General features: G+C 39.9%; 1 protein-coding gene across 1 annotated transcript in view; it reads right to left on the bottom strand.

The window, feature by feature from the left end:
* The window catches only part of ADAM10 (ADAM metallopeptidase domain 10), a 115,432-nt gene that overhangs the window by 67,761 nt on the left and 20,107 nt on the right, over window positions 1-27,564 (bottom strand). The window contains exons 2-3 of the mRNA XM_006263841.4: window positions 21,870-22,020; window positions 1,615-1,733 (exon numbers count right to left, since the gene is read on the bottom strand). Of these exons, the coding sequence (XP_006263903.1) occupies window positions 1,615-1,733; window positions 21,870-22,020 (270 nt within the window). The remainder of the gene's footprint in view (window positions 1-1,614; window positions 1,734-21,869; window positions 22,021-27,564) is intronic.

The following is a 27,564-nucleotide window of genomic DNA, read 5'->3' as shown; positions in this document are numbered from 1 at the left end:
CTTTAAGCCTTTTAAAATAGAAAGGCAGTCCATGTGGACATGTGGTCCAAGATTAACATTCAGACACTGATGTCCTGATCTGCTAGATGGTTGATTTTATAACCTTAGGGGAAATAAAAGTGATCACCTAAAAGAATGGCCTCATGTTAAGACTCTACTGATACCCTTATGTGAAAAATTTTCTTTATTTGTTGAATCAATTATTAATGGTTACTATCTTTTGTCAAAAATATAACTAGATCCATTAGCCCTGGAGCAATGATTCTCAGCCAAGGTGTCCCACAAGATCCTTTGAGGTGTGGCACGGGAGACATGTTGAGACAAGCAGATAAGGACAAGCTCAGGGTCCAGGTGTACATGCTGTCTTTGCCTGGCAGCTTCACTGCCCTCGTTGCCCAGCCCCTCTGCAAGGAGGTAAGCACTACAATAAATAAATTAGTTTTGGAAATGGGGTGCTGCTCAATTCACAAAAGTTACAGAGAGGGGGCCTCAAGTCAAATAAATAAGGGGTAAGCCTAAAGGCAGTGACAGCCACCTCCCTAGAGGCATCTTGTGTATCTAATGCCAAGACAAACACACAGCAAATTAAAGGGGGTAAGAATATGCCATGGAGCCCATGCTCCATAATAATTGTTTATGTTCCTGTGCTTACTTTGCTGTAAGTGAAAGCCAAACTAGGGCAGCTTATCCCACACTGAAACAGGCTAAATTACTGTAGTTTAGCTTTCATTTACAACAGGATAAGAGCAGTTCCAGAGTTACTGTATGTTCCTTACATGGTAAGTTCCTACCAGTTTCAGTGTAAATATGGGGGGTATCATAATCAGTTACTTAATTTGACATTTCTACTTCCAAGTCATCACTAAAGAAAGATGCATCTCTTCACTGGAAGGTTGAAATGTCTATAAACTGAACAAAATAAAGATTGCAACCTAAAACATTACTTCAAATAGACAAGTGCTGATTAATGTAAGCTACGTTAAGATGCAGTTGGAAGTAAATACCTTGAAGATCCTTTAAAAAATATCCAAATAGAAAAAAATGCTTCCTATACATGCAATTTCTGTGCCCTGGGTGTGCCCCCTCTTAATTGCTGCCCGAGGCTGATGCCTCTCACCCACCCCTATTTACGTTACAGGTGCCTACCCTCTATTAACTCATTCATTTTTGCATTTTTCCATATGCTGGTGTTTAAATACCCTGTTCACCACATTGTCAGAATCCTTGAAGTACCAACTTGCCTGGGAATGCAGTAGGGCCATGCAGCTGTATTTAAACAGGCACTGGTGAGCTCAAAAGGTTTAGCCTTCTGGTACAGTTCACAGTTAGGTAAATCATCATCTGGCTGAAGGAGGAAGATTTTATAGCGAAGTATAATACCCACATTCTTGAAAAGTTACTTAAAATAATTTATGTTCAAACTTGAGACTTAAGTTACACAAATAACTGGCAAATTAAAAAAAGTTAGGAAAAAAGATTAAATCTATTCATACTATAGATTTTACATTTTTCAAATTCATACTTAGAATAATTTAATAAATCCAGTTGATAATGCAACATGTAAACATTTTATTAAGCTTTTGCATTTTAATCCATTTAAAATATTGTACTTACCATATATATGTCCAGTGTAAATATGGGAGGTATCATAATCAGTTACTTTATTTGATATTTCTACTTTAAAGTCATCACTAAAGAGGGATGCATCTCTCTTCATTCGAAGGTTAAAATGTCTATAAAGTGAACATAATGAGACTTTATAAACTACAATATAACTTCAAATAGATAAGTGCTGCTGAATGTAGGCTACATTAAGATGCAATTACAAGTAAATACCTTGAAGATCCTTTCAAAATATCCACACAGAAATAATGTTTCTTATAATACAATAATAGTTCAGTTCAACCCATAAGAGTATTTTGGTTGTTTCTACTACAAACAGAATATGCAAATAACGCCACAAAAATATGTAAAGCTAGAAATTGTGGCCAGAGTTAAAGCTCACAAATCTCATCAGCCAAACCTTAATTAAAATATTTGCTCTCACCCAACCCCATGAGAGCTACTGGAAGAATGGTTATTTTTTCCTGCAATGAAGCACTATGAAATATTTAAGGTACAGTCTCATTCATCTCAATTTCCTTTGTTTTCATATTTCCAACATGGATGAGACTTACAATATAGGAATATTAGCTGTAGAGCTGAACGGAAACCCCACCAAAACCCAAAACAAACAAAAACTGAGAAAGATGCTAAAATTTGTAAGAAAGTCAATGCAACATGTAGCTACGTCAGTTCAACTTTATATCCAAATTAAACAGATTTAGTTCTGTTCAAGTTTCTCATGCAGATTTCCAAATCCAACAGAAATTTAGATGGCACCTTGGTAAGAAGGAATACAAGTTAATGTTATTAAGTTGAATAAGTAATCAAGATACAAGACTTTTCTTTAGGGTTTACAAAAAAATTAATCAAATGTGGAAAAAAAAACACTCTTATGTTGTATAATTCATGACTAAAAGCTGTCAAGATGCCACCATTCCAGGATAAAGTAATGGTGTGAAAAAAAAAATCTTAAGTAGTCTGAATGCTGCATTAGTTGCAATAAGAAAGTATGCCACAAGTACTAAAAGTTTGTCACACCCAGAATCCACTGTTTTGTCATTATGGCAGGCAGCACATTACTTAACTATATACATTTTAGAAAGAACTAGTTGAAGTTCAGTGGTACAAAGTAGTAACAGCCACACATGCTTACCAACTTAAGTTGTCTGAATTCTAACTAATAGTTAAATAATGATACTTCCCTGAAGGATATAAAGCAAGATAGAGATTTCTTTAAAACGAGGCTCAGACCATCAGTTTTTAATCTGATTTTAAAAATTCAGCTATTATTATCCTGTACATGGAAAAGCACTTTAACTTTCCTTCATCTAACAGCCTAGGACAGATCTTCACCTCTTTAAATTTTCTCTTCCTCCTGAAGATGTCCTACATGTAGAAGAATAATCCAGTCTCCATAGTTAACTGATGCCAAACTTCATAACAAGAGCAGCACCGTGGCTGCATCAAGTGAATGGAATGTTTCATAGTAAAATTCAGCCTCATTAAATTTTGCTTAGAAACTGCTAACCCAGTTTACAGATTTACTCCTTTATCTCTGATCGTTAAAACAGAGTAATGTGCACTGTTGAAAATAAGTAACCAGGCTGAACATTTCCAATTTTAATTTATGTAAATTTAAGTCAGCCACAGAGTACAACATAAGGTGTATTACTATTTCTAACACTTTTAGATACCTCGGCATAGTTAGCAGGTAGTTTAAAAAGTGTAAACGTGATTATAAACTTCAGACTAAGTTTTGCTCTTTGATACTCATGCTTAACTCCTACAAAATGCAGCTTAGACTATATCTGACCTTTTCTTTACGATTTTCTTTACAGCAAGTGAAACACTCACTAGATTCAACTTAGACATTCACGCAGTGGCATGAATAGGTTCCATGTCTCAAATAACAGTCATTTGAATTTATGTTCCAGCACATTTGCACACCATTCTTCAAGCCTTGTGCTTGCTTCCTACTACAGAATCACAGCCTCTAAAGCAGGCTTGCCTGTACTTTGACAGTGGGAATCCATCTCTCCTTTTCTACCTTGAGAACACCATACCAGTCCAACTTTGTTGCCTCCCTCAACCTTAAACTGAATGATCAGTAAATATTCAATACTCCATGGAACTAGCATACCCCATTTCACCTTCTACAAGGCTAAAGCCACTGTTTCCTTCACAGATGGAACAGTGACTGCACTTTGGATTATGAATAAATCAACCCTGTTGATGAGATCACTGAGCAACTGTTAATTTTATATACTGACTTTTAGTCTTTCCCCCGTACTAAAGAAGTCTATTAGCTAATCAGGGTCTTCTGGAACTATTTTGAACAAGTATTTTTTTCATCATTTACATTTGCTTCAGGGTAACAAGATTATCTGTCATTACTATTAAGGTTGTCCATTTACAAACTCTAAATGACAAAACAAACCCCAAAACAAACCAAAACCTGTCACTTCATTTTTATTTAATTTGACTTAAGATGAAAACAAGTCCCAAAACTTTACACAGGCATTGGTAACCAAAAAAAAAATCCACAAGAATTTTATATAAAAACATCAACTCTTTTCTCCCCAGCACCACCTGGGGTGACGAGGAACAATTGTCATAAGCTGATGGAGAATAGGTTTAGGTTAGAGATCAAAAGGCAATATTTTACAGTTAGGGTGGCCAAAATCTGGAACCAACTTCCCAGGGAAGTGGTCCTCACCCCTACCTTGGGCAAATTCAAGAGAAAGTTGAATGATCACCTGTCTGGGGTCTTGTGAACCCAGCATTCATTCCTGCCTGTGGCAGGGGGTCAGGCTAGATGATCTGTTCAGGTCCCTCCTGACCCTAGCTACTATGAAACTATGATGATACTATGAAGAAAAGTATTTACTGAATTAAATTCACAAACACGCATCGACTCAATTTGCAAAACAAAATAGTAGCTAAACATGGCCCTTGCCTTCTAAATTGTTATGCTTTTAGAGGTTTGCACAGAAGTCTCAACAAGTTAGCTATTATCAACAACAAAAGCAAAGATGCTTCAAAGTTGCATTTAATTGAAAATATACCATTTTGCTCAGTAAAATTTTACATAACTTTATGTTCTTATTACAAATTCAACTTACATCCCTGAAAAAGATACCTCTGTGTTACATAAAAAGTGCCCTACTGGGTCAGACCAATACCCTGTCTCCGACAGTGTCAGGGTTGAATGCTTTAGAGGGAAAGCATTGAACCAGACATATCTAAACATACCCCCCATTCATTACCCATGAGTACTGATTTACAGATGCAGAAAAAACATTTCCCACCATTCTGTTTAACATCTACGAAACTGTCCGGTTCCTTTCCAGACCTGGCTATGCTATCCGCTTCCACCACCTCTTATGGCAATTAATTCTACAAGTTAACATGTTGCTTTAAAAAATAAATAAATAAATAAATAAATAAAAAGGACTCTTTCTTGTTAGTTTTAAGCCTGTCACCTACCAATTTCAGTGGGCGCCCCTAATTCTAGTATTCTGGGACTTGGTCAATAACAGTTCCCAGTTCACTTAATCCACACCCTTCATTATTTTATAGACCTCTGTCATACCCCCCTTCTCAGCCTTCTCCCTTTCAAACTGGGGAGTCCTAGTCTTTTTAGTCTCTCCTGGTACAGCAACTGCTCAATTCCCTCTGATCATTTTGGTTGCCCTTCTCTGTACCTTTTCTAATTCTATTATGTCCTTCTGGAGATATTGAGACCAGAACTGCATACAGCATTCAAGATGCAAGAGCACCATGGGTTTGTAAAATGACATGATGTTCTCAGTTTTGTTTTCAATCCCTTGATTATCAACATTGTATTGGCTTTTTTGGTTGTCACTGCATACTGAGCTGATGTTTTCAGAGAACTATGTACAGCGACTCCAAGGTCTCTTTCCCGAGTTGTAACATCTAATTCAGAATCCAGCATTGTGTACATATATATATTTGAGGTTATTTTTCTACAAGTGTATTTACCTTACACTTGTCAATACTGAAATTCAGCTGCCATTTTTTTTGCCCATTCATTCAGCTTAGCGAGAACTTTCTGCAGCTCCTCTCCAGCCATTTGGGATTTAGTTACCCGGAATAATTTGATATCATTTACAAACTTGGAGATTTCATTGTGCTCCTCCATTTCCAGGTCACTGATGAAAATGTTGAACAAAACAGGACCCAGTATAGATCCCTGTGGGATCTCATTTTTTACCTCCCTTTATCCTGAAAAGTAACCATTTAGCCCCACCTTTTAGCATGCTCTCAATTCATAAATACATATTTAAAATCACAAAAAAGCAGGACTGCAATGAGAACCTCCAGACATCATCTATTCCAACTACCTATCACTGAGGCAGGAAGAAGCATATGCAGTCCATTCTGACAGATGCTTAACGTCTTCTTGCCCCAACACAACAACCATCATGGAAAACTGTCACTTGCCTCTTTACAACAACCTTTTATATACTGGAAGATTAATGGGGAGAGGGAGTCAACAGCCTTTTCTAGATTGTACAAACCAAATTCCTTCTACCTCTCCTCTTAGTCCATGTTTTCTAAGCCTTATTCTTGCAGCTTTCCTCTAAACTCTCTCTCCACTTTGTCTCCATCTTTCTTAAAGTGCAATGCCCCAAACTGGACAAAACACTCAAACTGAGGCCTCAAATACGGTTTCTTTGAACTTTGTGCAGGAATGTACCTTATTAGTCTGTGTTATGCCAGTTTTTCAACCCTAATACAAATATTGATTTTACTAATGTATTTCTCTTGTGTGCAATATGCACTAGAATAAGATATATACTTCACTTTTTAAAGGAAACAAAGAAAAATAAAGATCTTTCCTTGCAGTAACTGAGTAGCAACAGCAGCCAGGAAGCTTGACCCTGCTCATTATTCCACTTGGTTAGTCTGTTCAGACTTTATTATCACCTTTGCCCAACAGGCAAGAGAAACTGCTCTTAGTGTACTTCTTGGATATAATCTGCACACGAATTTACAGTAGCTTGTTTTGGGGGGAAAAGGTGAGTAGTGCATGTGAGAAAAATATGGTAATTGCAAGCCTGCTTGACTACTGGCTCAGGTGTTCCCATTTCCAAAAAAATATCCAACATAGCTATGGTATAAACATTCGTATTTCATGTGTGCTACATTAACACAGATCACTTTCCAGTAGCAATGTTACCTCTAAAAATGGAACTATAACAAAATTTGAGATCTTCAGTTTGTATTTTCCTTCTGTGGCTGCCTTTTCTTTTCTTTTTAATGATAACCTGATTGCAAACACATGTAAATGCAGTTACAAGCCATGTTTTAGTCACTGAATAATGTATCCAAAAAAAAAAAAAAAAAAAAAAATCAATATTTTTAGTAAAACTGTGGAAACTGATAAATAAAGCCAGTTACATAACTTCTCCTGCATTTTTGAAGCCTTCTCTGTTTTTAATGATGTAGTGCCTAGCAATATGCTTTGGGATAGATTTTGATCAGTTAAGCCTGAGCACAAAAACTAGTGAACTTCTACCACATTTATAACCATATAATCAAGATCAGGTTCCAGGCCTTTTCATGCATTCTGTAGGTGAAGCAAGAACAGTTGATACCAATACTCAGACAAAATCCTAGTAGTTTTCCCATGGGCTTTAATGATGTGTCCTACATTTTTATTCATAATACAAAAAAAATATTGTATTAATGTATGCAAAGCAAATAACCATCTCAGTAGCTTTCAGATATTTGGATTGATACAGTAACAGTGAAGGAATCCAAACTAGTTTAAACTAGCATTTTCTTTCAAGATGCCAGGCAATTTATCCTTTTGCACTGAATAAATTGGGCAGTTTCACTATGTGCTAACTCTATAATTAAATCAGTGTGTCATCTCTGCTATAGGTGGCAGAGCCTTTCTGCTTAAAGGGCAGATGGTAAGGGTCCTTTTGGAATCTTTGGACTACATGTGGACTCTTTACCCCACCCTATATAATCTTTACCCCACCCACCCTTTACCCCACCCTATACCTTCCAAGAGACCTAATGAATTACAGAGCAATCCAAGTAAATATTTGGATTTTAGAACACGTCTACTTTTCCCCCCCTCCTTTTAGCAACAGAAAACACATGGCAAAATCCTTTCAAAAATAATACATTAAAACCAACAAGTTTTCTAGTCAAGTAAGAATTGTAAGAAAAAAATGAAAGATATAAATGCAAAATTAAACTGATATTTAGGTAAACCTGAACTTAACTGCATAAATTTCACTTTACTACTTTGGCTAGGGACAGACAGCCTAAGCCTGAACTGATTCAATCTTTGCAGGTTAGTCTAACCTGGCTAGGCTGAACTGGTTTGTACCTGTCCAGACATCCCCTCTGGACTGAAGAAATGCAGGAACATGCAGTGGCTCAGGCTAGAAGCCAGGAGGTGCTAGAGCAGCCCTCCAGTCCCTTGTACACTGCTGAGCTGAGGGTGTGTGTGGCCAGGACCTGGCAGGATGCTCTTTACCCAGGGAGTTGTTAGCATTTATCAGTCCAAACAAAAGAAAAGCTTCTCTCATTAGTTCAAACTCTTAAACAACTTTTTCCAAGGAAGGAATGGAGGGACATTACCAGCTACCTCTTGATTAGCTCCAAAAAGCCCTAAGCCGACACTGTCCTGCCTGCCTTTGTCTCATCTCCCACAGCACAGACCATAGCCAGCATGTGGTCTGCTAGCTAATGCTGAGAGGTGTCTGTGTAAGGCAATGGGGAGGGGAGAATCCCTGCTTCAGCAGGAAGTGGGGGGAAGAGAGGGGGGCAGGGGGAAGCCAGGCAAATGCCACTGTACCTGCAGTCTCTGCGGGAGCTCCAGACAGGCAGCAGAGCCGCAGGGCCCCACCCAGGGTTGCAAAGCATCTGGGATGCTGGGGAAGTCAGATTTAACTTGAACCACGAAGGGGTCTGGGACAGACACTGCACAAACCAACTTGACCCAAATCAGTTAAGTCTGATACTAGTTCAACCAGGTTTATCTCAAACTGGTTTCAGCCATTTTCAAACTGGTTTATGTGCACTGAACACTTGTTCTGTTACAGGTTTAAACCAGTTTCTGATCACTTAAACTGGCTTATGTGTAAAAGGTTAGGGACACACATGTGTGCCAATCTAATGTTGATATAGATTCTCCAACAAATTTGGGATAAGAGGAAAAATTGACTAAAGCATTTACCATTCTTGAACCACTGCTGAAGTGAACTAACTACCTCTAATACTGTATTGAGAACCATCCAGACTGATTATTAGCCTAAAAATTCAGCCGTTCTTTCTTGAAAAGTAGTATTCTTTTTATTTAGGGGAAGGGGAAGAACAAATAAGTTTACCCCATAATTGCACAAGTCAGTGAGAACTCCATCAGTTTATATATATTTCCAAGTCTATGGACTATACAGAAGTACCTGACCTAGATATACAGCTTCAAGTAACAGCACAGTAGAGGTGTTTCTTATCATAATAAAGTTTCAGGATGTGTATCTGTAAAAGACTGAAGTACAGTAGATAAGAAAGTGATATTTTTAAAACACACAACTGAAAAATGATCAGCACCCATGGAATGACAAAAAGACTAACAGAGAACACATGAAATTTAACAGGACTTTTACTCAAAACAGCCCAGACCTGGGCTAACAAGGCTATTACTGGTCACAAATGAGGTGCATCAAGACAACTCTGGGAATATTCACATACTCTGTCTAATGAACACTACACAACCAATTCTAAGAATGAAAAATGAGGGTGGCAGTGGAAGGTGACACAGCAGAAAGAGATACAGCAGTACACACTCAGTAGAGTTTTCTTCAAATGAATCCAGTAATTATAAGCAGTAAGTCTATTTTAAGTAAGATTTACCAAATGAAGAAGCCAATAGTATTTTATTGAATCAGTACACATTACATTACTGTACACTAAGTAAACCAGCACTTTTTGGATATAAAATACTGTATTTACTTGATTGGCAGATAGTTGTTTTCCCTCAAATTTTAACCTAGGGGAAAAGCCCCTTGTGCTTTACAACAGAGCATGAGGCAACAGCAGAGCAGGTAATTGCTGCAGCTCCAGAGCCACAACTACCACCTGCCCTTTTGCTGCCTCTCTGCACCCCACCACGCCTCCCATATAGCCCCAGTCTCACCCCCTCCCTCCTGCTTCTCTCCCTCTCTGCAGCACTCCTTGACTTTGCTCAGCAGGCTCCGTCCCTCCTGCAGTCTGGGGCAGAGACTGCATGGCTCAAGCTGGAGCCATGTTCTGCATCCCAGGCTACAGCAAGGATGGAGCCTGCTGGTGCCGAACAAAAGTAAAGGTGGAAGTGGATAGACAAGCTGGGGGGGAGAGACTTCGGAGGGCAGGGGCCTGAGGCTGTGAGGGGCAGAAGCGGCATGGAACGAGGAGGAACAGGGAATAGAGGAAGGTGGGGAGGAAAATTGGTGCTGCCTGAGGCTGGGGGGTGGAGGGCAGGCAGCAGGATACAAGCTGCCTGCCTCTCTCATAGTCTCCCTCACCACTTCCACACTGCCTGTCCCCTACCACCTACCCTACTGTGTGCCCTCTACTACCTCCCCCTACTCTCTACCCCCACTGCCTGCCCCATTATCACTTCCCTCACCACCTCTCTCCCAACTAGGTGCAGTAGTGGGGGGGGGGGGGGGGGGGGTTGCAAGAGAAAGAGACATATGTAAGATGATTATAAATTTTCTATGTCTAGAATCTAATTATTGTGGCCGTATCTTGCATTTAGGGTAGTCTTGTATTCAAATGAATACAGTCATTCTAACACTATCAAAGATGTTGACAGTTTTAAACACTAGGTAAAGTTTACAAAAAATGAGATGAAGTGCACTTATTGCTGCAAGTTACTTATTGAAGAAATAATAAAACTGATAAAAAACCTTACTGGACATATCAAACATACATGTTATTAAAGCTCTACCCTAACATACTACCTTCCCTTGTAGTATAAAAGCTAGAATTTTAGTTTCATAATCCTTTAAACATTCTTAATATTCCAGATATTTTTGCTCTTATTAAACTTCCCAAAGTAGTTTAGGGAAATGGTGCCATCAACATAAATGAAGCTGAGCTTCTGAGAGCAATGAAAACAGTGATAGAGTAAGGCCACTGCTTCTGTCACTGTTTTAAGCAACGTGTTACATAGATTAGATGCACACTGAGCAAAGTTACACGATGGTATCTTTTGAGACAGCAACTGAAGCTGGTTTTCTGTACATTATGGGACAGATTATTGAAGGTATTTAGGAACCAAACTCCACTGATTTCAACAGGAGTTAGCCTAAATAAGTGTTGAGGATCAGGGCCCAAGACTACATCTACAATCAGTCTGCCCATTTAGCTAGCATGACAGATATTCCTCTCTTAAGTGTACATTAGGTATGATTATCCTTATTCACACAAAGAGCAAAACCATGTTACTATATTTTCAAATATAAATGTTAAAAGAACAGAGCACCTGCCATTCTCTTCTGATTTATAGGAATAAGAAGGATGCCTTCTTAAACCAAAGGTTAACCAGTTCAATTGCCACCTTGCTGCTTCGCATGTCATCTTTGAAATGACAATATCAAAATTTCACTGAGATTAGCACCTTTCACTTTCAAGATTTTAGTCAAATAGAGTCAATACTTACCTGATTCAAATACATCTAGTACTAAGAGCTTTGAAATATCTTGGCACTGTAGTGGTTCTTAATCCTGTAACATCGCACTCAGAGAGACTCAAAAGATATTAGCTCTGGGAACTCTGAGCGCTAGAACTTCCTCACTTAGTGATGCTACTAACAAGACACCCCTCCATCAGAAAAAGCAAACCTTACAACCTCCCCAAGTAAAAGGGGCTTGAACATATTAGTTAAAAAGTCTAGCTACCATAGAATCTCTGCCCCAAACTTCGTGTTGCTCAATAAAACAGCCCAGCTAGCAAGGCTGGACCTTAGTACAGAGATTACACTTTTAATAGAAACAGAGGTGTGAGGATTTCAGCCACCAACTTGTCCAAAATGTAAGATCCATTTTCTTTTAAAAAAGAGGAACTTTCCAGGACTTATCTTTGCAAACCTAAATCTCCAAACTGTGAGCTCTACAGACTGAAAATGAGGGGGAATTCTGTTACACCACCTTTGGTAGGGAAAATTTGGGAAAGAGACCAACACTGGAGTCTAACTAAGACAAAACACAGGGAAAAACAGTCATGTTATCCATTACTCCCTTGTACTGCAAAGAGAAAGTCTTTCTTTTCCCTATTTACCAGTTACAAAGGATGAAGTACCAGCCTTCAGACATCAGGATCCACTGTTTCTCTATAAATCTCTCTCATCTTCCCCAAAGCTGGAATGGGAATACGGTCATCTTTCCATGAGGTTTCCCTTGGGCTCTTGACCAGTGTTCCAAGCCTTCCCACCCAACACCTACTGCTAAGCTGTATGCCTGGCAAGCCTTTCAAGCAACTGATGAATTGCATATGACTGGAATTTCTCTCATTAAAACCAACACATGTCACTAAGTCTAGCAAATCATAAACTGTTGGAATTAATTTATGCAAGAATCTACAAACTGTGAAACAAATTTCTGAAAGGAGAAACGTTTCTAAAAATTCATAATGTGTATGTAGCTTAACACAATTTGATACAGGACTTTAACAAACTGGCTGCCCAAAGAGAATATTTGAAAGAACTACAGTCCCAAAAAACACAGATTAGGTACCAAGCTTTTGCCACCACCCAAGTCACTTCAGCTTTTATATAGAATTCCAGTAGTATTTTAAATGAAAGTGTTCAGGTATCAAGATGACTTAATTTAGTAACTGGGTCTTTCACAGTTGCAGATATGGTACGCACGACAAGCCGTAGACATGAACAAGGAAGAATTCAAGCCTCAAAACAGCCAGAAATAAATAGTCTTCCAACTGAAGTGCGAAGCAACATATCACAGTGTACTTTGGCTGCCTAATAGTATTTAAAGGTGCCCCAATCCTCGCTGCCATAGCTTCTGATGTTAACTCAACTCAGACCTGCAGTCACTCCCTGAAGTTTTTTAAAGAATTGGGTTGTTTTTAAATAAAGCTTTAAAAAAAAAAAAAAAAAAAAAAAAAAAAAAAAAAAAAAAAAAAACCAACCCAAAAACCCCCTCCCAAAGACACAAAAACAAAAAAACTCCCAAAAACAAAAAAAGAAAATCAATGTTAAATAATTGTATTTGGCCAATAACTTCCTGATCAGTTTCTTGGTTTGGCCGATGGCGAGGGTCGCCTGTACTGTAATAGCAAAACAGAGCCATTTGCAGGGGATACGTTCTTGTATCCCCAGCGAATGGCAAAATCTGCTAATAATGCACTCATCAACTCAGCGCCCCCAGTAGCTGCGGGGCAGGGGGCCGCCATGGCTGCTCTGGTAACTGTGGGAGCCCAGCAGTGGCAGCCCGGTGGCAGTGGCAAGCGCGGAGCTCCCGAGGAGCTCCTTTAAGCGTATTTAAGAAGTGGGTTTGGCATTTACGAATATTTGAAACCGCAAATGCTGAACCTGTGAATAGTGAGGGTTTCCTGTATGCTCATCCACCCTTGTCCTACCCCACTGCTAAGAGCATCAATATACTGCTGACAATTGGCAGTACACTGACACTGTGACACAGTATTCTGAATTTGATAAGTAAGCCCCAAAAGCAGAGAACTACTACCACCAGCATCTCCTGTCATTCTCCTGAACAGAACTGCACTGCCACCACTTGCTGGTAGCTTCCTGCTGCAAGTGATGAGCACTGAAAATATTAGCAATGATTTCAAGGTGACTATACTGACACACTTGCTTTTTTTTTTTTTTTAATTACTAAGATTCTCATTTTCAAAGATTTACATTTTATGGGGTAAAAAGATGCAAAGCTGCTGTTCCCACTTGTATGAAAAAAATCAAGGTAAATGGACAGAAGGAAATTGCTAGTGAAGTTGAAGATACTTAGAATCTAACAGGTTTGGAGGGAACAGCTTAGTTTTAAATGAAAATTTAATCAAATGAATCTTACAAAGAATTATGCACAAGTATAACCATATGAAAGGTCTTCTGAATCGGTTAAAAAAAATGAAAAAACTATCATATATAGACCCCATTAGTTTTAACAGCTGTCTTCCAACATGTTGGCTATATGCTCCGACATCAGCAAATTGATATGCTTGACCACAAAGATGTACGGCAACAATCTAAATTAAAATATAAAACAAGTTTGAATAGTAATAGTTAAATTGTAAAACCTCTGAAATCAGTCAGTATACCTTTAATTAAATAAATACACAAGTGTAATCAGGTCCTCAAAAAGCACTTGAAAATCCACTTGTTCAACTGACTCATGTTGAGTAGAAAATTAAGGTAGAGAATCAACTTTTGCAGAGCCTATGCAGAACAAGGGCAAGTGGGTGTGGATGGGTGATTGATAGGACAAATTAGAAAAACGAGTCATTATTTTTAAAACTGCATTAAGTAGAGAGTTGATTGACAGTACACATTTCCTTTGAATTTGCCAGGGTCTTTATACTACATTGATTTTTCATCCTAGATGGCTGACAAACTAAAAGGTATCATCAGGTAATGTGTTCAAGCCTTATCCTTTAATTAGAAATTGATTATTTTCACTTATGCTTACCACCTTTTCAAAATTCTATATAGGGTAAGATGTAAGGCATAAATGTTAATGTTTTTGTTTTGCAACTTGTATGCTTATGCTATTAATGTTTATTCTTAAGAAATATACAGTTTTCAAAAAGGATATAGTAAAATATGCTGCATGTCTACAAAGAAATGTAAAGCAGAACATCTTGTACTCTAGGTTACTGTGCACTAACTTCCATACAGAGACAAGCCCATTTTCATCAATTTCTGGACAGTTTCATTCCTTGGATTTAACCGACCACTTTTAGTCACACAAGGTCAAAGTCCTAAAGGAACAAGACCAAGGAGACATGCAGAACAGTTTGAATGCTGCAGCCTCAAGAAGCTGGATGACTAACATCCAACTTCTTATGTTTAAGTTGAAGACTTAACACAAGTTTCAAATCTTCTATCGATAAATTACTTTGCAGTTAGCATTTTTTGGGATTGAACAATAAATCTGCCATTTTACAAAATAGGTACAGAAATAAAATTGTTCTTTCAGCCATAAAATGAAATGTAAGATTATGAAAAAAATTAAAACCACTGCTTGAAGGTTTATGAAAGGAAATTAAACACATCTGTTAGTCACCAACAAAAGTCCCAGTCTCCTACAAACTAAATACTATCGATGAGTTGAGATCAAGGTCCCAAGTTCATAGGTAAACTATATAATGGAATTGGTTTAGCTCCTTAACCAAGAGTGTCAAATATGTAGCCCACAGGCTGGATCTGGCCCATGGACCGCTGTTATCCAGCTCCCAGTGCTGCCTCTGGATCTGAATTGGCCCAGACCAGCCCCGTGGGCAGGGCCCAGGATGCATACTGCACACAGCATGTAGCACCTGCCCTGGATCTGGCCTATGAGCTATGTGTCTGACCCCCTGGGTAAGGAATTAAATATACTCTATTATATGCCTTGCCTGAAGATTGGGACCTTGGTACCTAGATCACTGATAGTTTTTAAGTTTCTAGACGACAGCAACGTCCATGGGCAACAACAGCATCTACATGACAGTCTATTTGGGAATACAAATTCCTTTGTACTACTCATGAGCAGTAAGCTACTGTGGACAAATGCTCTCTTAGGTAGTGTCCAGATGAGTGTAACTGTGGTATGTGGCGCTGCAGACATACATTCAGTTGTTCTCCATGTTGCAAGGGAGCAGTGCAGGGGAGTTGACCCCTGGATATCAAGGGGTCAAAAAAACCAGCAGGAAAAAAAAAAGTGGAGTGGTGTGTGCGGGAGCAGTGTGCACTGTTCAATACCGAAGCCTGGCCAGCCAGAGTCACACTGTGGCTGCCAGCTGGGCTCTGCATGGCAGGATTGCCACTACTGCAGCCCTGGACCCCAGATAGTGCTGGCCCCAGTCTCCCCTACCCAACCTGGGGTAACTCGCTACATGCCAGAGAATGCATGGCACAGGCATTTCTCCGGGACAACTAGTGGCAGCACAAGGTGTCCCTGGGGAACCAAACATCCATGCAGGTATGGACACAGCCCTAATGTCCACATGGGGAAGAGCATGGGGTAAATTCACACTGAAGCTTGTGTGCCCTTGTAGACATGGCCCGAGCTACCAATTCATTGCCAAACTGTCCTGTAAGATACTGAAAGCCACAAGGAATTCACCTGGTGGGGAAGAAGCTTCTCACATTCCAGTGACCAGCAGTAATGTGTAGGAGCACTTCTCTGAATCCAGGGAACAAGTGGTAATTAAAAATAAAGTGGTCAAGAACATTTCAAATATACACTGTAAACCAGATAACTCCAAGAACAAGTGACAGCTCCAAATACATTATTACAAGTCTAAAAATCAGTTTGAGTGAGGTTGTGTGTGCATCTAAGTCACCTATCCCTCCTCCTCCTCCCCCTGAAAAAAAAGAAAAGAAAAAAAACCAACCAACCAACCAACCATCAAGCTTGTTCTAAAAAGCAGCCTCCAATCCACACAAACTCTAAGGAAGAAAAAAAACCCCGAACAACAACTTTGTGAGAACAAAGTACAAAAGTCTTCTACATTGCATCAGAAGTGTTCATGAACTTCATGAATTTAAAGTCAAGTATTAGAACTTTGCTGTAGATTAAAGCAACAAATTTGTAAGATTGTTCCAAATGTTCAAACTTTTATCAAGAATCTCTTGCTAATTTTCTGCTTCCCTGTACATACAAACTTTTAAGAAAAATACACTACAAAAATATAGATGCACCGCAGGGGGCTTGTTTTGAATAAAATTTAACTAAAACTGATTTACCAACTAATGCCAAACTATTTGTTGAGGATAACAATGTGAATGTTACCATTACACAAAACTGCTCCCACCTATCAAACAGACAGATTTGTTCTGCTTATGTTAATTCATCTGTAGAAAAGTCATTGGATGATTGCCAGATATGATCTCTCTTTTGTAACATTTGCCAGCATGTTATACAAGTCATTACAACTGTAAGTTAAACCAAATCTTCAGTAAGTTCTCTGAATTATCATTTCAAACAGTAATAAAAATGTAGAGGCAGAGCTCTTTGCCTTCTGAGCTAGGGACAGATGTCACACACAAACTAGTTTAAGAGATCAAAAACTGGTTTAAACCTGTAAAAGAAGTTCAGTGCGTATAAACCAGCTTCAAAATGGCTGAAACTGGTTTAAAGATAAACCTGGTTGAATATAGTATCAGACTTAACTGATTTAGGTCAAACCAGTTTATGAAACTTCTATGCCAGACCCTTTCCTGGTTCAAGGTAAATCAGAGTCCCCCAGCATCCCAACACACTTTCCAGACCTGGGCTGGGCTGTGCTGTCTGCTCCAGAGAGCAGTGCTGGCTCTACCTTTCTGCTCTGTAGCTGGAGCAGAGAGGGCTGGCTCATTGCCCTCATTCGTTGGCTCACTGCCCCCCTCTACCTCCTCAGGTAGAGCCATCCCTAGGGTACGGCGAATCGGGGCAACTGCCCTGGGCCCCATGCTTTTGTGGGGTGGGAGGGCTACAAAGCCGGCCGGAGAGGCCAGAGCCCCGCCGCACAGGGCCTGCCTGGAGCTGGTGGCTCAGCCCTACACCACGGAAGAAGCACAGAGATCCCCCCCACCTTTGTGCAGGTACCATGGCCCCATGCAGTGTTAAGGCGGCCCCACACTGACTGATTTGCCCTGGGCCCTGCACCCGCCTAGGGTCCGCTCTGCCCCCAGGCAAACCCTGACTGGGGTCTGGGACCACAGAGGGGGGTTAAACTCACCTTCCCCCACGTGCAGAGCTGCCCTGCTGCTAAACTCACTAAAAGTTACTGCTGGCTGCAACTGGGGACTACAAATCCCAGAGGCACCTGGATGCCAAAAAGAAGAAGTGACAAGCAAGCCTGAGGAGTCCTGTTGCTCTGAGGCTGGACTGCAAATCCCAGAGACCGCGGGGACAGCAGGAAGAGTAAGTGAACACACCTCCCAGGCTGTGTTTATAATTTTCAGTTTATAGTTTTTCATAAAAGCTTGAACAAGAATAGTTCTCTTTCTGAATTCAATGCTACTACCTCCCCCCTCTGCCCCACTCTACACAGGCAGAGCAGGGCTGGGGCCGGGCCATGACCCCTCCGTGCCAGCAGGGAGGGGGAAAAGCCTTGGAGTATCTGGCAGCCATGATCTAGCAGCCCCAGGCTTCTGGCTTGAACTACTGCAGACATGTGGCTGCATTTCTTGAATCAAAAGTGAATGTGTGTTTATTTACTTATTGGTTCAAACTCTGCAGCTTAGACTAACCTGCAAAGACTGAATCAATTCAGCCTCAGGCTTGTTGACTGTCTGTACTTAGCCCTGTAGAGCAGGCAAGTGTTTTAGTAGTAGCTCTTTTGTACCCTCAAACAAAGGGGAATGAAAGCACTATTAATCTGTATTGCATTGCAGCTGGGTCACTAATGATCTGTATTGCATTGCAGCTGGGTCATTAATGATCTCCAAATTCCAACATCAATATTTAGCCAGGAAGCCAGGGTAATGATACAAATTCTTTTATTTCCTTAAACTTGCTCCGTGCTGGCAAACCCCTACACCTGTGATGAACACCATTCTGTCTCTCTACACTTGTGCTGAACTTTAATAACTGTTCTGGGAGAACCCATGAGAGAATCAGTCTGTTTCAGGACATCTCTTAAGATTTCATGCACTCTTTTTCCTCAAAATATTCAATGCCTTCAATTTATGTTGCAAGCAAAGCAACAACATGACTTCTAACTATCAGTTTAAGTTAAATTGCTGAAAGGATTACTGCAATAACTTTCCCTCATCACTGCACAAAATGTATTTACAAGTTTTGTTACCAGTTGGTAATATAGCCATACTATACTCGCTCACAGCTTTTGAAATCTCCTGATTAGTAAGATTTTAAATACAGACCAGCTTCAACTATATATCAAAAATGAATCGGTTCACAATAGCAGATCTGAAGAACAATGAACAGGGGTTTTTTTAGAATTATGAAAAAATGTTTCAAACATTCCCGTTATAAGCACAGAGGGATCTTTGCTCCATATATGCATGTCAATTAGGAAATAATTTATAGGCAAATCAATATTGCTGTTTACATTTACAGTTTACAAGCATTTTCCAATATGAAGCCTATTTGTAAATTTTGGCAACTTGGTAATTTGGATAGAGATTTGTCTTATCCCAGATTTAAAATTTTAACAACAAATAAAACTGGCTTCATTTCCAGGACCAAGATTAGTGAAACACACAGACACTTATTTAACTGCTTTAAGACTTCAGAGGTTTAAAGGGAGGACCAGATATTTGACAGACACACTCCTAAGGTCAGAGTTGCTTTTTGTTTTTGTGGTGACAACATGTGCATTTTGGCAACCTAGAAGCTACAGAAAACAATTGTTTCCCACTTTCTGAATTGTTAGGGCTGCCTCAATTTTCTGAGCCATCTCACTGTCCATGATGAATGTGTGTGAAAAACTGACCTTCAAAAGCTTCCTAAAATACTAGTTGCAAAAATAAACTCCTATAAAGTTAAATTATGACAGAATTATATTTTATGCATAACTTAAAACACTGATTCCTTGTAAGCATACATTACACATTACAGTTGCTAATTACATTACTGTTCTTTTTCTACAGAACTTCTGCTTCATCTCCTGAAGAAACGAGGAGGGCACAGTGCACAAGACAAGAACAGAAAGGATGGTGCTGTGTGTAGATAAGATTTTCACAGGTAGGATCCAGGAAAACTGGGTTTTATTTCTGCTCTGCCACAAGATTCCTATGCTGCAGCTCATCTTACCTAAGTTTTCAGACAAGGCTACTAATTTCATCTCATTTTCCAGATGGTTAAACTGTAACAGCTGCCTCTCTAACTGAAAACCTTGACTGTTGCATACACATAACTCAACTAAACTATCAAGAATATCATGCTTCAAATTGGGAATCCAATCTTCAAGATAAAACATCAGGATGTGCCCTAATCTTGAACTTTTTTCTCTTGCATCTCTGTTCTGTTGACACAAAACAGACACTTCCCTAAGTTTATGGCACTACCAATATTATATATTCCAAGATTCCACATAAAAAAAACAACCCCTTGAAATATTCTACTGTTCATGTTGCAAGTCTGGGTATCTTCCACACTACAAATCTACAACTGGAGAACTCCATTAGTGCCACAACAAAATGGCATTGTAGTATTTATGAACAAAGAACCGTAAAAATTAATCACTTTCAGCCAATTTAAGACTGACAAAGATTACTCAAAAACAAAGTCTGAAGCACAGGTAGTTGTGTGCAAAAACATATTACAAATCCATAAATAAACGCCATTCTATTGCCAACAGAATTAAATTCCGATGGTTTCTTAAACTGTCCTGTTTCAAACTGATGGGCACCCAGAAATATCTAAAAAAATGAAAGACTACTGGCAGCAACTCTCATTACTCTTATTTAAGCTAGAAACTAATATTTTGAAAGCTTGCTTGTGCTACAAGTAGTCTAAAACTGATTATTTCAATACACTCTATATATACACACACACACTTCTCAGATACAGTAGTACTGTCCTTCACTAGACATTTATATTTGCTTAAAAGAAACAAAAGGGACTGGACTGTATAAATAAACAAAAGGACTGGAAAAGGGCCAATGTGGTCCCTATTTTCAAGAAGGGGAGGAAGGAGCATCCAGGCAACTATAGGCCAGTCAGTCTCATCTCCATCCTTGGCAAAGTCTTTGAAAAGATTATTACGGCTCATATATGTGAGAGCCCAGCAGGAAAAATTATGCTGAGGGGAAACCAGCACAGGTTCATAGCAGGTAGATTATGCCTGACTAATCTAGTCTCTTTTTATGACCAGGTTACAAAACACCTGGACGCAGGAGTAGGGGTAGACATCATTTACTTAGACTTCAGGAAGGCCTTCGATATGGTATCCCACCCCATACTGGTGAACAAATTAAGAGGCTGTGACTTGGATGATTACACAGTCCGGTGGGTGGCAAATTGGCTAGAGGGTCGTACCCAGAGAGTGGTGGTGGATGGGTCGGTATCGACCTGGAAGGGTGTGGGCAGCGGGGTCCCGCAGGGCTCGGTCCTTGGACCGACACTCTTCAATGTCTTCATCAGCGACTTGGACGAGGGAGTGAAGTGTATTCTGTCCAAGTCTGCGGATGATACAAAACTGTGGGGAGAAGTGGACACACCAGAGGGCAGGGAATAACTACAGGCAGACCTGGACAGGTTGGACAAAACGGGCAGAAAACAATAGAATGCGATTTAACAAGGAGAAATGTAACATGCTGCACCTAGGGAGGCACACCTACTGCCTAGGAAATGACCTGCTCCGTAGGACAGAAGCAGAAAGGGATCTCAGGAGTCCTAGTGGACTCCAAGATGAAAACAAGTCGTCAGTGTGACGAAGTCATCAGCAAAGCTAACTGCACTTTATCGTGCATCAGCAGATGCATGACAAAACAGAGCCAAGGAGGTGATACTTCCCCTCTATCGGGAGCTGGTCAGACCGCAGTTGGGAGTACTGCGTGCAGTTTTGGGTGCCGCACTTCAAGAGGGATGTGGACAGCATGGAGAGGGTCCAGAGAAGGGCAACTCGTATGGTTAAGGGCTTGCAGGTCAAGCCCTATGAAGAGAGACTGGGGCACCTGGACCTCTTCAAGCTCTGCAAGAGAAGGTTGAGAGGCGACCTTGTGGCTGCCTATAAATTCATCATAGGGGTACAGAAGGGAATTGGTGAGGCTCTACTCACCAAGGCGCCCCTGGGGGTTACAAGAAATAATGGTCATAAGCTAGCAGAGAGCAGATTTAGACTGGACATTAGGAAGAACTTCTTCACAGTTCGAGTGGCCAAGGTCTGGAATGGGCTCCCAAGGGAGGTGGTGCTCTCCCCTACCCTGGGGGTCTTCAAGAGGCGGTTAGATAGGCATCTAGCTGGGGTCATCTGAACCCAGCACTCTTTCCTGCCTATGCAGGGGGTTGGACTCAATGATCTATTGAGGTCCCTTCCAGCCCTAACGTCTATGAATTTATGAATAAATAGGAAATTTCTATTGAAGTGAAAGGCTTTAAATAATTGCTTACCTTCCATGAGCATGAAAATCTAGGCGCAAAAACTGGTCTTCATGGGACACTGCTCTTTTGGCACGCTGGTGTTTTTGGTGTAATGAATCCATATCATAAGATAATCCTTCATAATGTCTAATGTATTTGTTTAAAGGATTTCCATATTGGCCTGTTAAGAGAAAAATTGTAAAGTGAGTCAGCATTTCAGGTTTCTAGGTAACAACTTAACATTTATCTGGCATTCCTGAAGAAATTATACATACACCTTCAATGAAGGTACAACTGAAAGTTTACATTCTGCAGGCTACAAATACCTAGCAATTAAGAGCAATTAATATGCAGGATAAACTTCCAGGGGTGATGTAAACACGTTCGTGCAAGCAAAAAGTAAACAACCAACCCTCCCCATTAATTTCCCAGGGTATTTAGCTGCAGTTCGGGTCTCTCAGCTTTAACATTTTCTCTTAGAGACAGGATTTTACTTTAGTTAAGACTGCATGAAGAAAATATGGTAGAAAAAGACCTGGCCTTTCTGTGCAGGTGGCACAATGAAAACTGGGCAAAAAACACTTAGAGCAAAACAAAGCTTTCAAAATACCAGTTACAACAGACTTTGGGCACTTTTACCCTAGAAGACTTTCACTGCAAAATTAGACATCTGGATTGTTAGCTGGCATTAGTAGGTGATGAGATATCAAACTGCTGTGTATATACAGCTGCCAGGTGCATCGAGAGAGGCATGCTAAGCTTGCCTGCCAAAGCAACTTACTTAAACAGGTAAAGACCAAGGATGAAAAAGAAAAAAAAAAAAAGTCTGGAGAAATGAAAGGATCAGAGCCTTAAGGAGGAATAAGAATTAGAGGGAAAGAAGCACGAGGACAAGACTTGTGGGGAAGGACCCCAGAAAGGGTTTGTGGTAGTGACTTGGAGCAGATCAGCTGATTTGATTAGTTTTGAAAACAGGACCACAAAGAACCTGATGACAGCACCTAGGGGCCCACGAGTTCGCTACTGAGATTGCTGCTAACTCCAGAATTGACTTTCCTTCAGAAATTCTTGCCTCCAACATTCCTCTACAGATGGGGAAATGGGTGTGAATGTACCCCCAAATACACATGAATAGTAAACATTTGCGTTCTGTATTAGCCTACTACTAGTTTTCTCCCTCTTGGATACCAGCCCTTTCATGAGCTATGCTTTACTTAAAAAAAAAGGGGGGGAAGGAGGGGAGAGGGCAGAAAACTCTGCCCCACTTCTATTGTGGAGAGTGAATATGCATAAGGGACAATATAACAAAATTAATGTTGTGAAGGTGGTTGTTTGAGGGAAGATATTCTTTTATATCATTCTAATCCTCAGAAGTATTTCAAGGAAGCTCTGGTTTTCTTTGCCTGTGAAGTGATGCTAAATATTGCTCATATACATCATCTATTTCTGCATCAGAAACCACGGTATTCTTCACATAGAACACCTACTTCTGACAAAAAGGTAAGTAAAAGTACCAACAATGAAAGTAGTGCAAAAAATAGTGAATAAACCCAGTAGAAGTGGTAGTAAAATATAAAAGGTGACTATATTTTAACATGAAAGTATTTTAGTAGAATATTAAGCATTTGAATATAACCAATCATAGGGCCTGTTTTCTACTGTAAAGATCTGAATTCAGGACCATAAACACTTTGAAGTACAAGGCTGCCATATGATATGAGGAATGGCAATAAAAAGGCCCTTTCCCTCTAAAAGCAGGGCGCACCCAAGAACTCCAGTAAATTAATGTAAGCTTCAAATGTTCATTAGCACCTCAGAAAGACAGGTACTAATCAAACATTAATTTGCATGTGTTAATTAATGATAGCACTGGTTCCCAATTTGACTCGAAAGGGTTTTTTTGTAACCTGTGTTTACAATGTTCATGATTTCAGTGTTGCTTTCATTTGCAATCAGGACACTAAATATTGCATAAGATGTTTAGGAAAATAAAAGCAAGCTACAATAATAAAACATAACCCTTTAGACATTATATAAAGATACAGAATACATGGCTTTGATTAATTACAGTTTGCAAATAAATTAATGTTATTTGCTAAGAGGGCTCACCCAAAAGGAAACAAAGATGTACCCAAAAGCCCTTCTGAAAAGTAAGGCTCATCCATTGCAATCTCCTCCTTGCAGGCACAAGCTCACAAATAAGGCAGCATAGATAGCTTTGAGAAACCTTAAGCACATACTCCAGCCTTGTCCTCAGGGTGCCCGTTTTGGAACAGCCTGAGTGCGTATGTTCAGGTTTAATCTAATTACATATACAATATCTAATTTATGGGCTTGGGCACATGTGGAGCAGGTGAAAGTAGGCAGGGCATATTACTTAGCACAAAGCAGCATTTTGCCAATGAAATACACATACTAAGTGTGGCCTTGTGGTATTGTCATTAACTCCAAGTGACAGTGCGTGATCAATTTATAATCTCTGGCAAATCTGCAGAAACAGTCACTTTCAAAAATGCTGAGAGGGAGAACAAATAAGGCAGACGCATGCATTTAGCCAACATTTTACAGTTGAACACACATTCACTCAAATGCAAATGTAAAATTTTCAGCAGTTTTCCATAATAAACCTGCAAATTAGTGTTTGTAAAGGTCATTATTTTTTAAATAAGCCAATTAAGACAACAATTAACTTCTGCCAACCAGATGGAAGGAATATTTGAATATAATCAATATTTATTACTAAAACCTGGTCCAATGGGAAGTCCTCCCCGGCACCATACTTCTGGCAAAATGTGCCCTATATGGCTTCAAAGGTAGTTCTGGACTGTAACATACTGTGATTATCTCTTGTGGTATGGGAATAATTAAATAATTACACGCAGCAAAAGCATCACCTTCGAGTAAGATATCACCTAGTTACCCCTCAGAAATTATTCTAGAATTTTCTGTGCCTTTAGTAATTTTTCTGATCTTTCTGAATCTGTTAGACTACTAATTATTTGTTTTAAATTTTCCAGAAATGAACAATCAAGCGTGAGGGTTTCTACTTGTCTTCTACCCACAGCTGAATTCAAGAGAAGTTAAAATTCTTCCTGAAGTGGGTAAAGAAATAAGGTATTTTCTGTGCACCCTCAAAATTAAACATTTCAGAACTTAAAATTCATTTTAAATTTGCTGTAAATTTTTAGATTTTGGAACTTAAACCAGACCACCACTGTAAACTGATCCATCTCCTGTCCTTTGAATTTGCTTTTCTATTCTCTTCTATCTTCTATTCTTCCAGGAAAAAAAAGAGTGACATATGCACATTTTAAAGTAAATATTGGTTAGCCAAAAGCAATGGTTATGCAGCAAACTTTGTATTAGGATCAGAAGGTGGCAAGGTTTGTTTCATCATGACAGAGGAATGATTTCGTAATTTCATTTAACTCAAGTTTCACAGGATCCCGTAAATGATCGCTTGAGGATCTTAAAATGTTTTTCTCAGTTCTCTGAATACTACCCTGCTGCAGGGCACGGATGCTACATGCTTCTTTACCATCTCCAAAAACAAGAGAGAAAATAATTATTGTTCTCTGTAACCAAAGCCTATATTTATTTACATTTATATATAAAAATGCCTATGCACGCTGTTATATGACAGAAGCTGAGCATTAAGTCATGCACACGTGGAAAGGGTGCATATCAGGTAGCCAGCGTACACCAAAGCAAAAGATTTTTCTCCCTCCTCAACCATAAGGAAGTAATAGTTGCCCAAAATCAGGTCAAATACATGGCTTTTCTCTGCATACTATCCTACCATATTGAAGTGGGAATGTTCATAGAATCATAGAAATTAAGGGCTGGAAAGGACCTCAAAAGATCATCAAGTCCAACCTCCCTGCTCTGAGATTAAATGATCCTAGCAAGCTGTTGGTCCAGTCTCCTCTTGAGGACTTCCAAGGTTGGGGACTGCACCACCTACTTGGGAAGTCTATTCTAGATTCTGGTCACCCTTACTGTAAAGAAGTTCATCCTTGCATCCAATCTGAAACCATCCTCTAACAGTTTATGGCCATTGCTCCTTGTCCTCCCTTGGGGCAACCTGGTGAACAGTTTCTCCCAGCTCCTGATATTTACCTCTTACATACTTAGAGACAGCCACCAAGTCCTCCCTCAGTCTTTTCTCTCTCAGGCTGAACAGTCTCAGATACATTAGTCTTTCCTCCAAGTTTGTCCTCCAGGCCCTTAATCATTCTTGTGGCCCTTCTTTGGACCCTTTCAAGATTCTCCATGCCTTTTTTGAAGTGTTGGTGATTGTATTACAGTAAAATCCCTGTTATCTGGCATTCTACTAGCCAGAATACTCTACTAACCGTCACTGTGCTGCTGTCGCCACCACCATCCCGCACCACCACCGTGTGCAAGCCGCATGTAACCACTCTGTACTGCTGCCATCCACCACCCTGCACCACCATGTGCAAGCCTTCCCCCCACCCCTCTAGTATTTTTAGATATCTGTAATTTTTTACATAACTGGCACCTGGCATTCCCCACATGCTGGATAACAGAGATTTTACTGTACTTCAATTTGTGTTGAAATGTATTTGCTTGCATGTATGATTATGTTCCTCTTATAACTTCAACTAAGCAGAAGTAATTTCAGGAGTACTCTCCTCTCTCTCCAGTTAACTACTGTTTCTTTAGGATCTTTAAGCAGTAGTTACATTCCTAAACTTAATCAGTATAAAGACATAGTCAGAAAGAAGATTAGGTTATGGAAGACTATTCTAAATCATGGACATTTCATGTCTGTTCCTTATTAACATCCCTTTATGCATAGAAAGACCATTTTTATTCCCCAAATCAAAATTCTAAAGAAATAGAACATAGTAACTATTTTCTGGCTAGTCGCCACAATGTCTTAAAAAATTCAAAGCATTTACGCTACTAATTTCCACCTGCCAACATAAAAGTGAAAGTATTAATGCTAGTTTCTATTTATGCTGAACTTGCTTTTAAACAGTCGATCACTGGAGGGAACAGGTGACAGAGGTGGCAAAGGAAAATTACCACAGCTATGCATTCTAGTAGAAGAAAAATACATACAAACACGTGTATACATACACACATATATAGAGCCTCCCTGCACAGCTGGTCTTTGCAGGCCATGAGTGAGTCAGGATCAGCTCTGGGGCTCCCCTGTGCCCCTGTCAACTGAGGACAACAGCAACACAGTTTCCTCCTTCCAGCATTTGCTTCCTGCCAGCAGGGGGAAGCAGGAGGAGGGAAGTGGTTAGGGAGGAGGTCCTGGAAGGAGGAACCTGAGCACCGCTGCCACTGACCCCAGCTGAGTCTGGCTTCCTGCACAGCTGCTCCCTGCAGTAAGGGGCAGGAGTGGCTCCGGACTCCTCCTGCACCCAGATCTGCCTGAAGACACTACCATTCTCTATAGCTCCAGGCTGGAGCAGTTCCACACACAATTCTAAGACTAGGCTTTATGTCCCTTACATTGAATGGGGAAAAAACACTTGTCTTGGAATTGAGTAAATACAGTGCATGTCCATATTCATGCATGCGCGCGTGCGCACACACACACACGTGTTGACATGGTCTGGTGAAGAGACCTATTCTTGAACTCAGGCCCTTTCCGAGTTAAGAAATTCTCAAATGCGGAAGAAATAAGCCCGGTTAAATATGAAGCCTTGGCATTCCTGAAGAAATCTGTGAATAATAATAATCCATT

This window comes from Alligator mississippiensis, chromosome 11, assembly GCF_030867095.1.
Source record: "Alligator mississippiensis isolate rAllMis1 chromosome 11, rAllMis1, whole genome shotgun sequence".
Lineage (NCBI taxonomy): Eukaryota > Metazoa > Chordata > Crocodylia > Alligatoridae > Alligator > Alligator mississippiensis.
The sequence above is the reverse complement of the archived record's forward strand: the minus strand, read 5'-3'. Positions and strand labels throughout refer to the sequence as shown.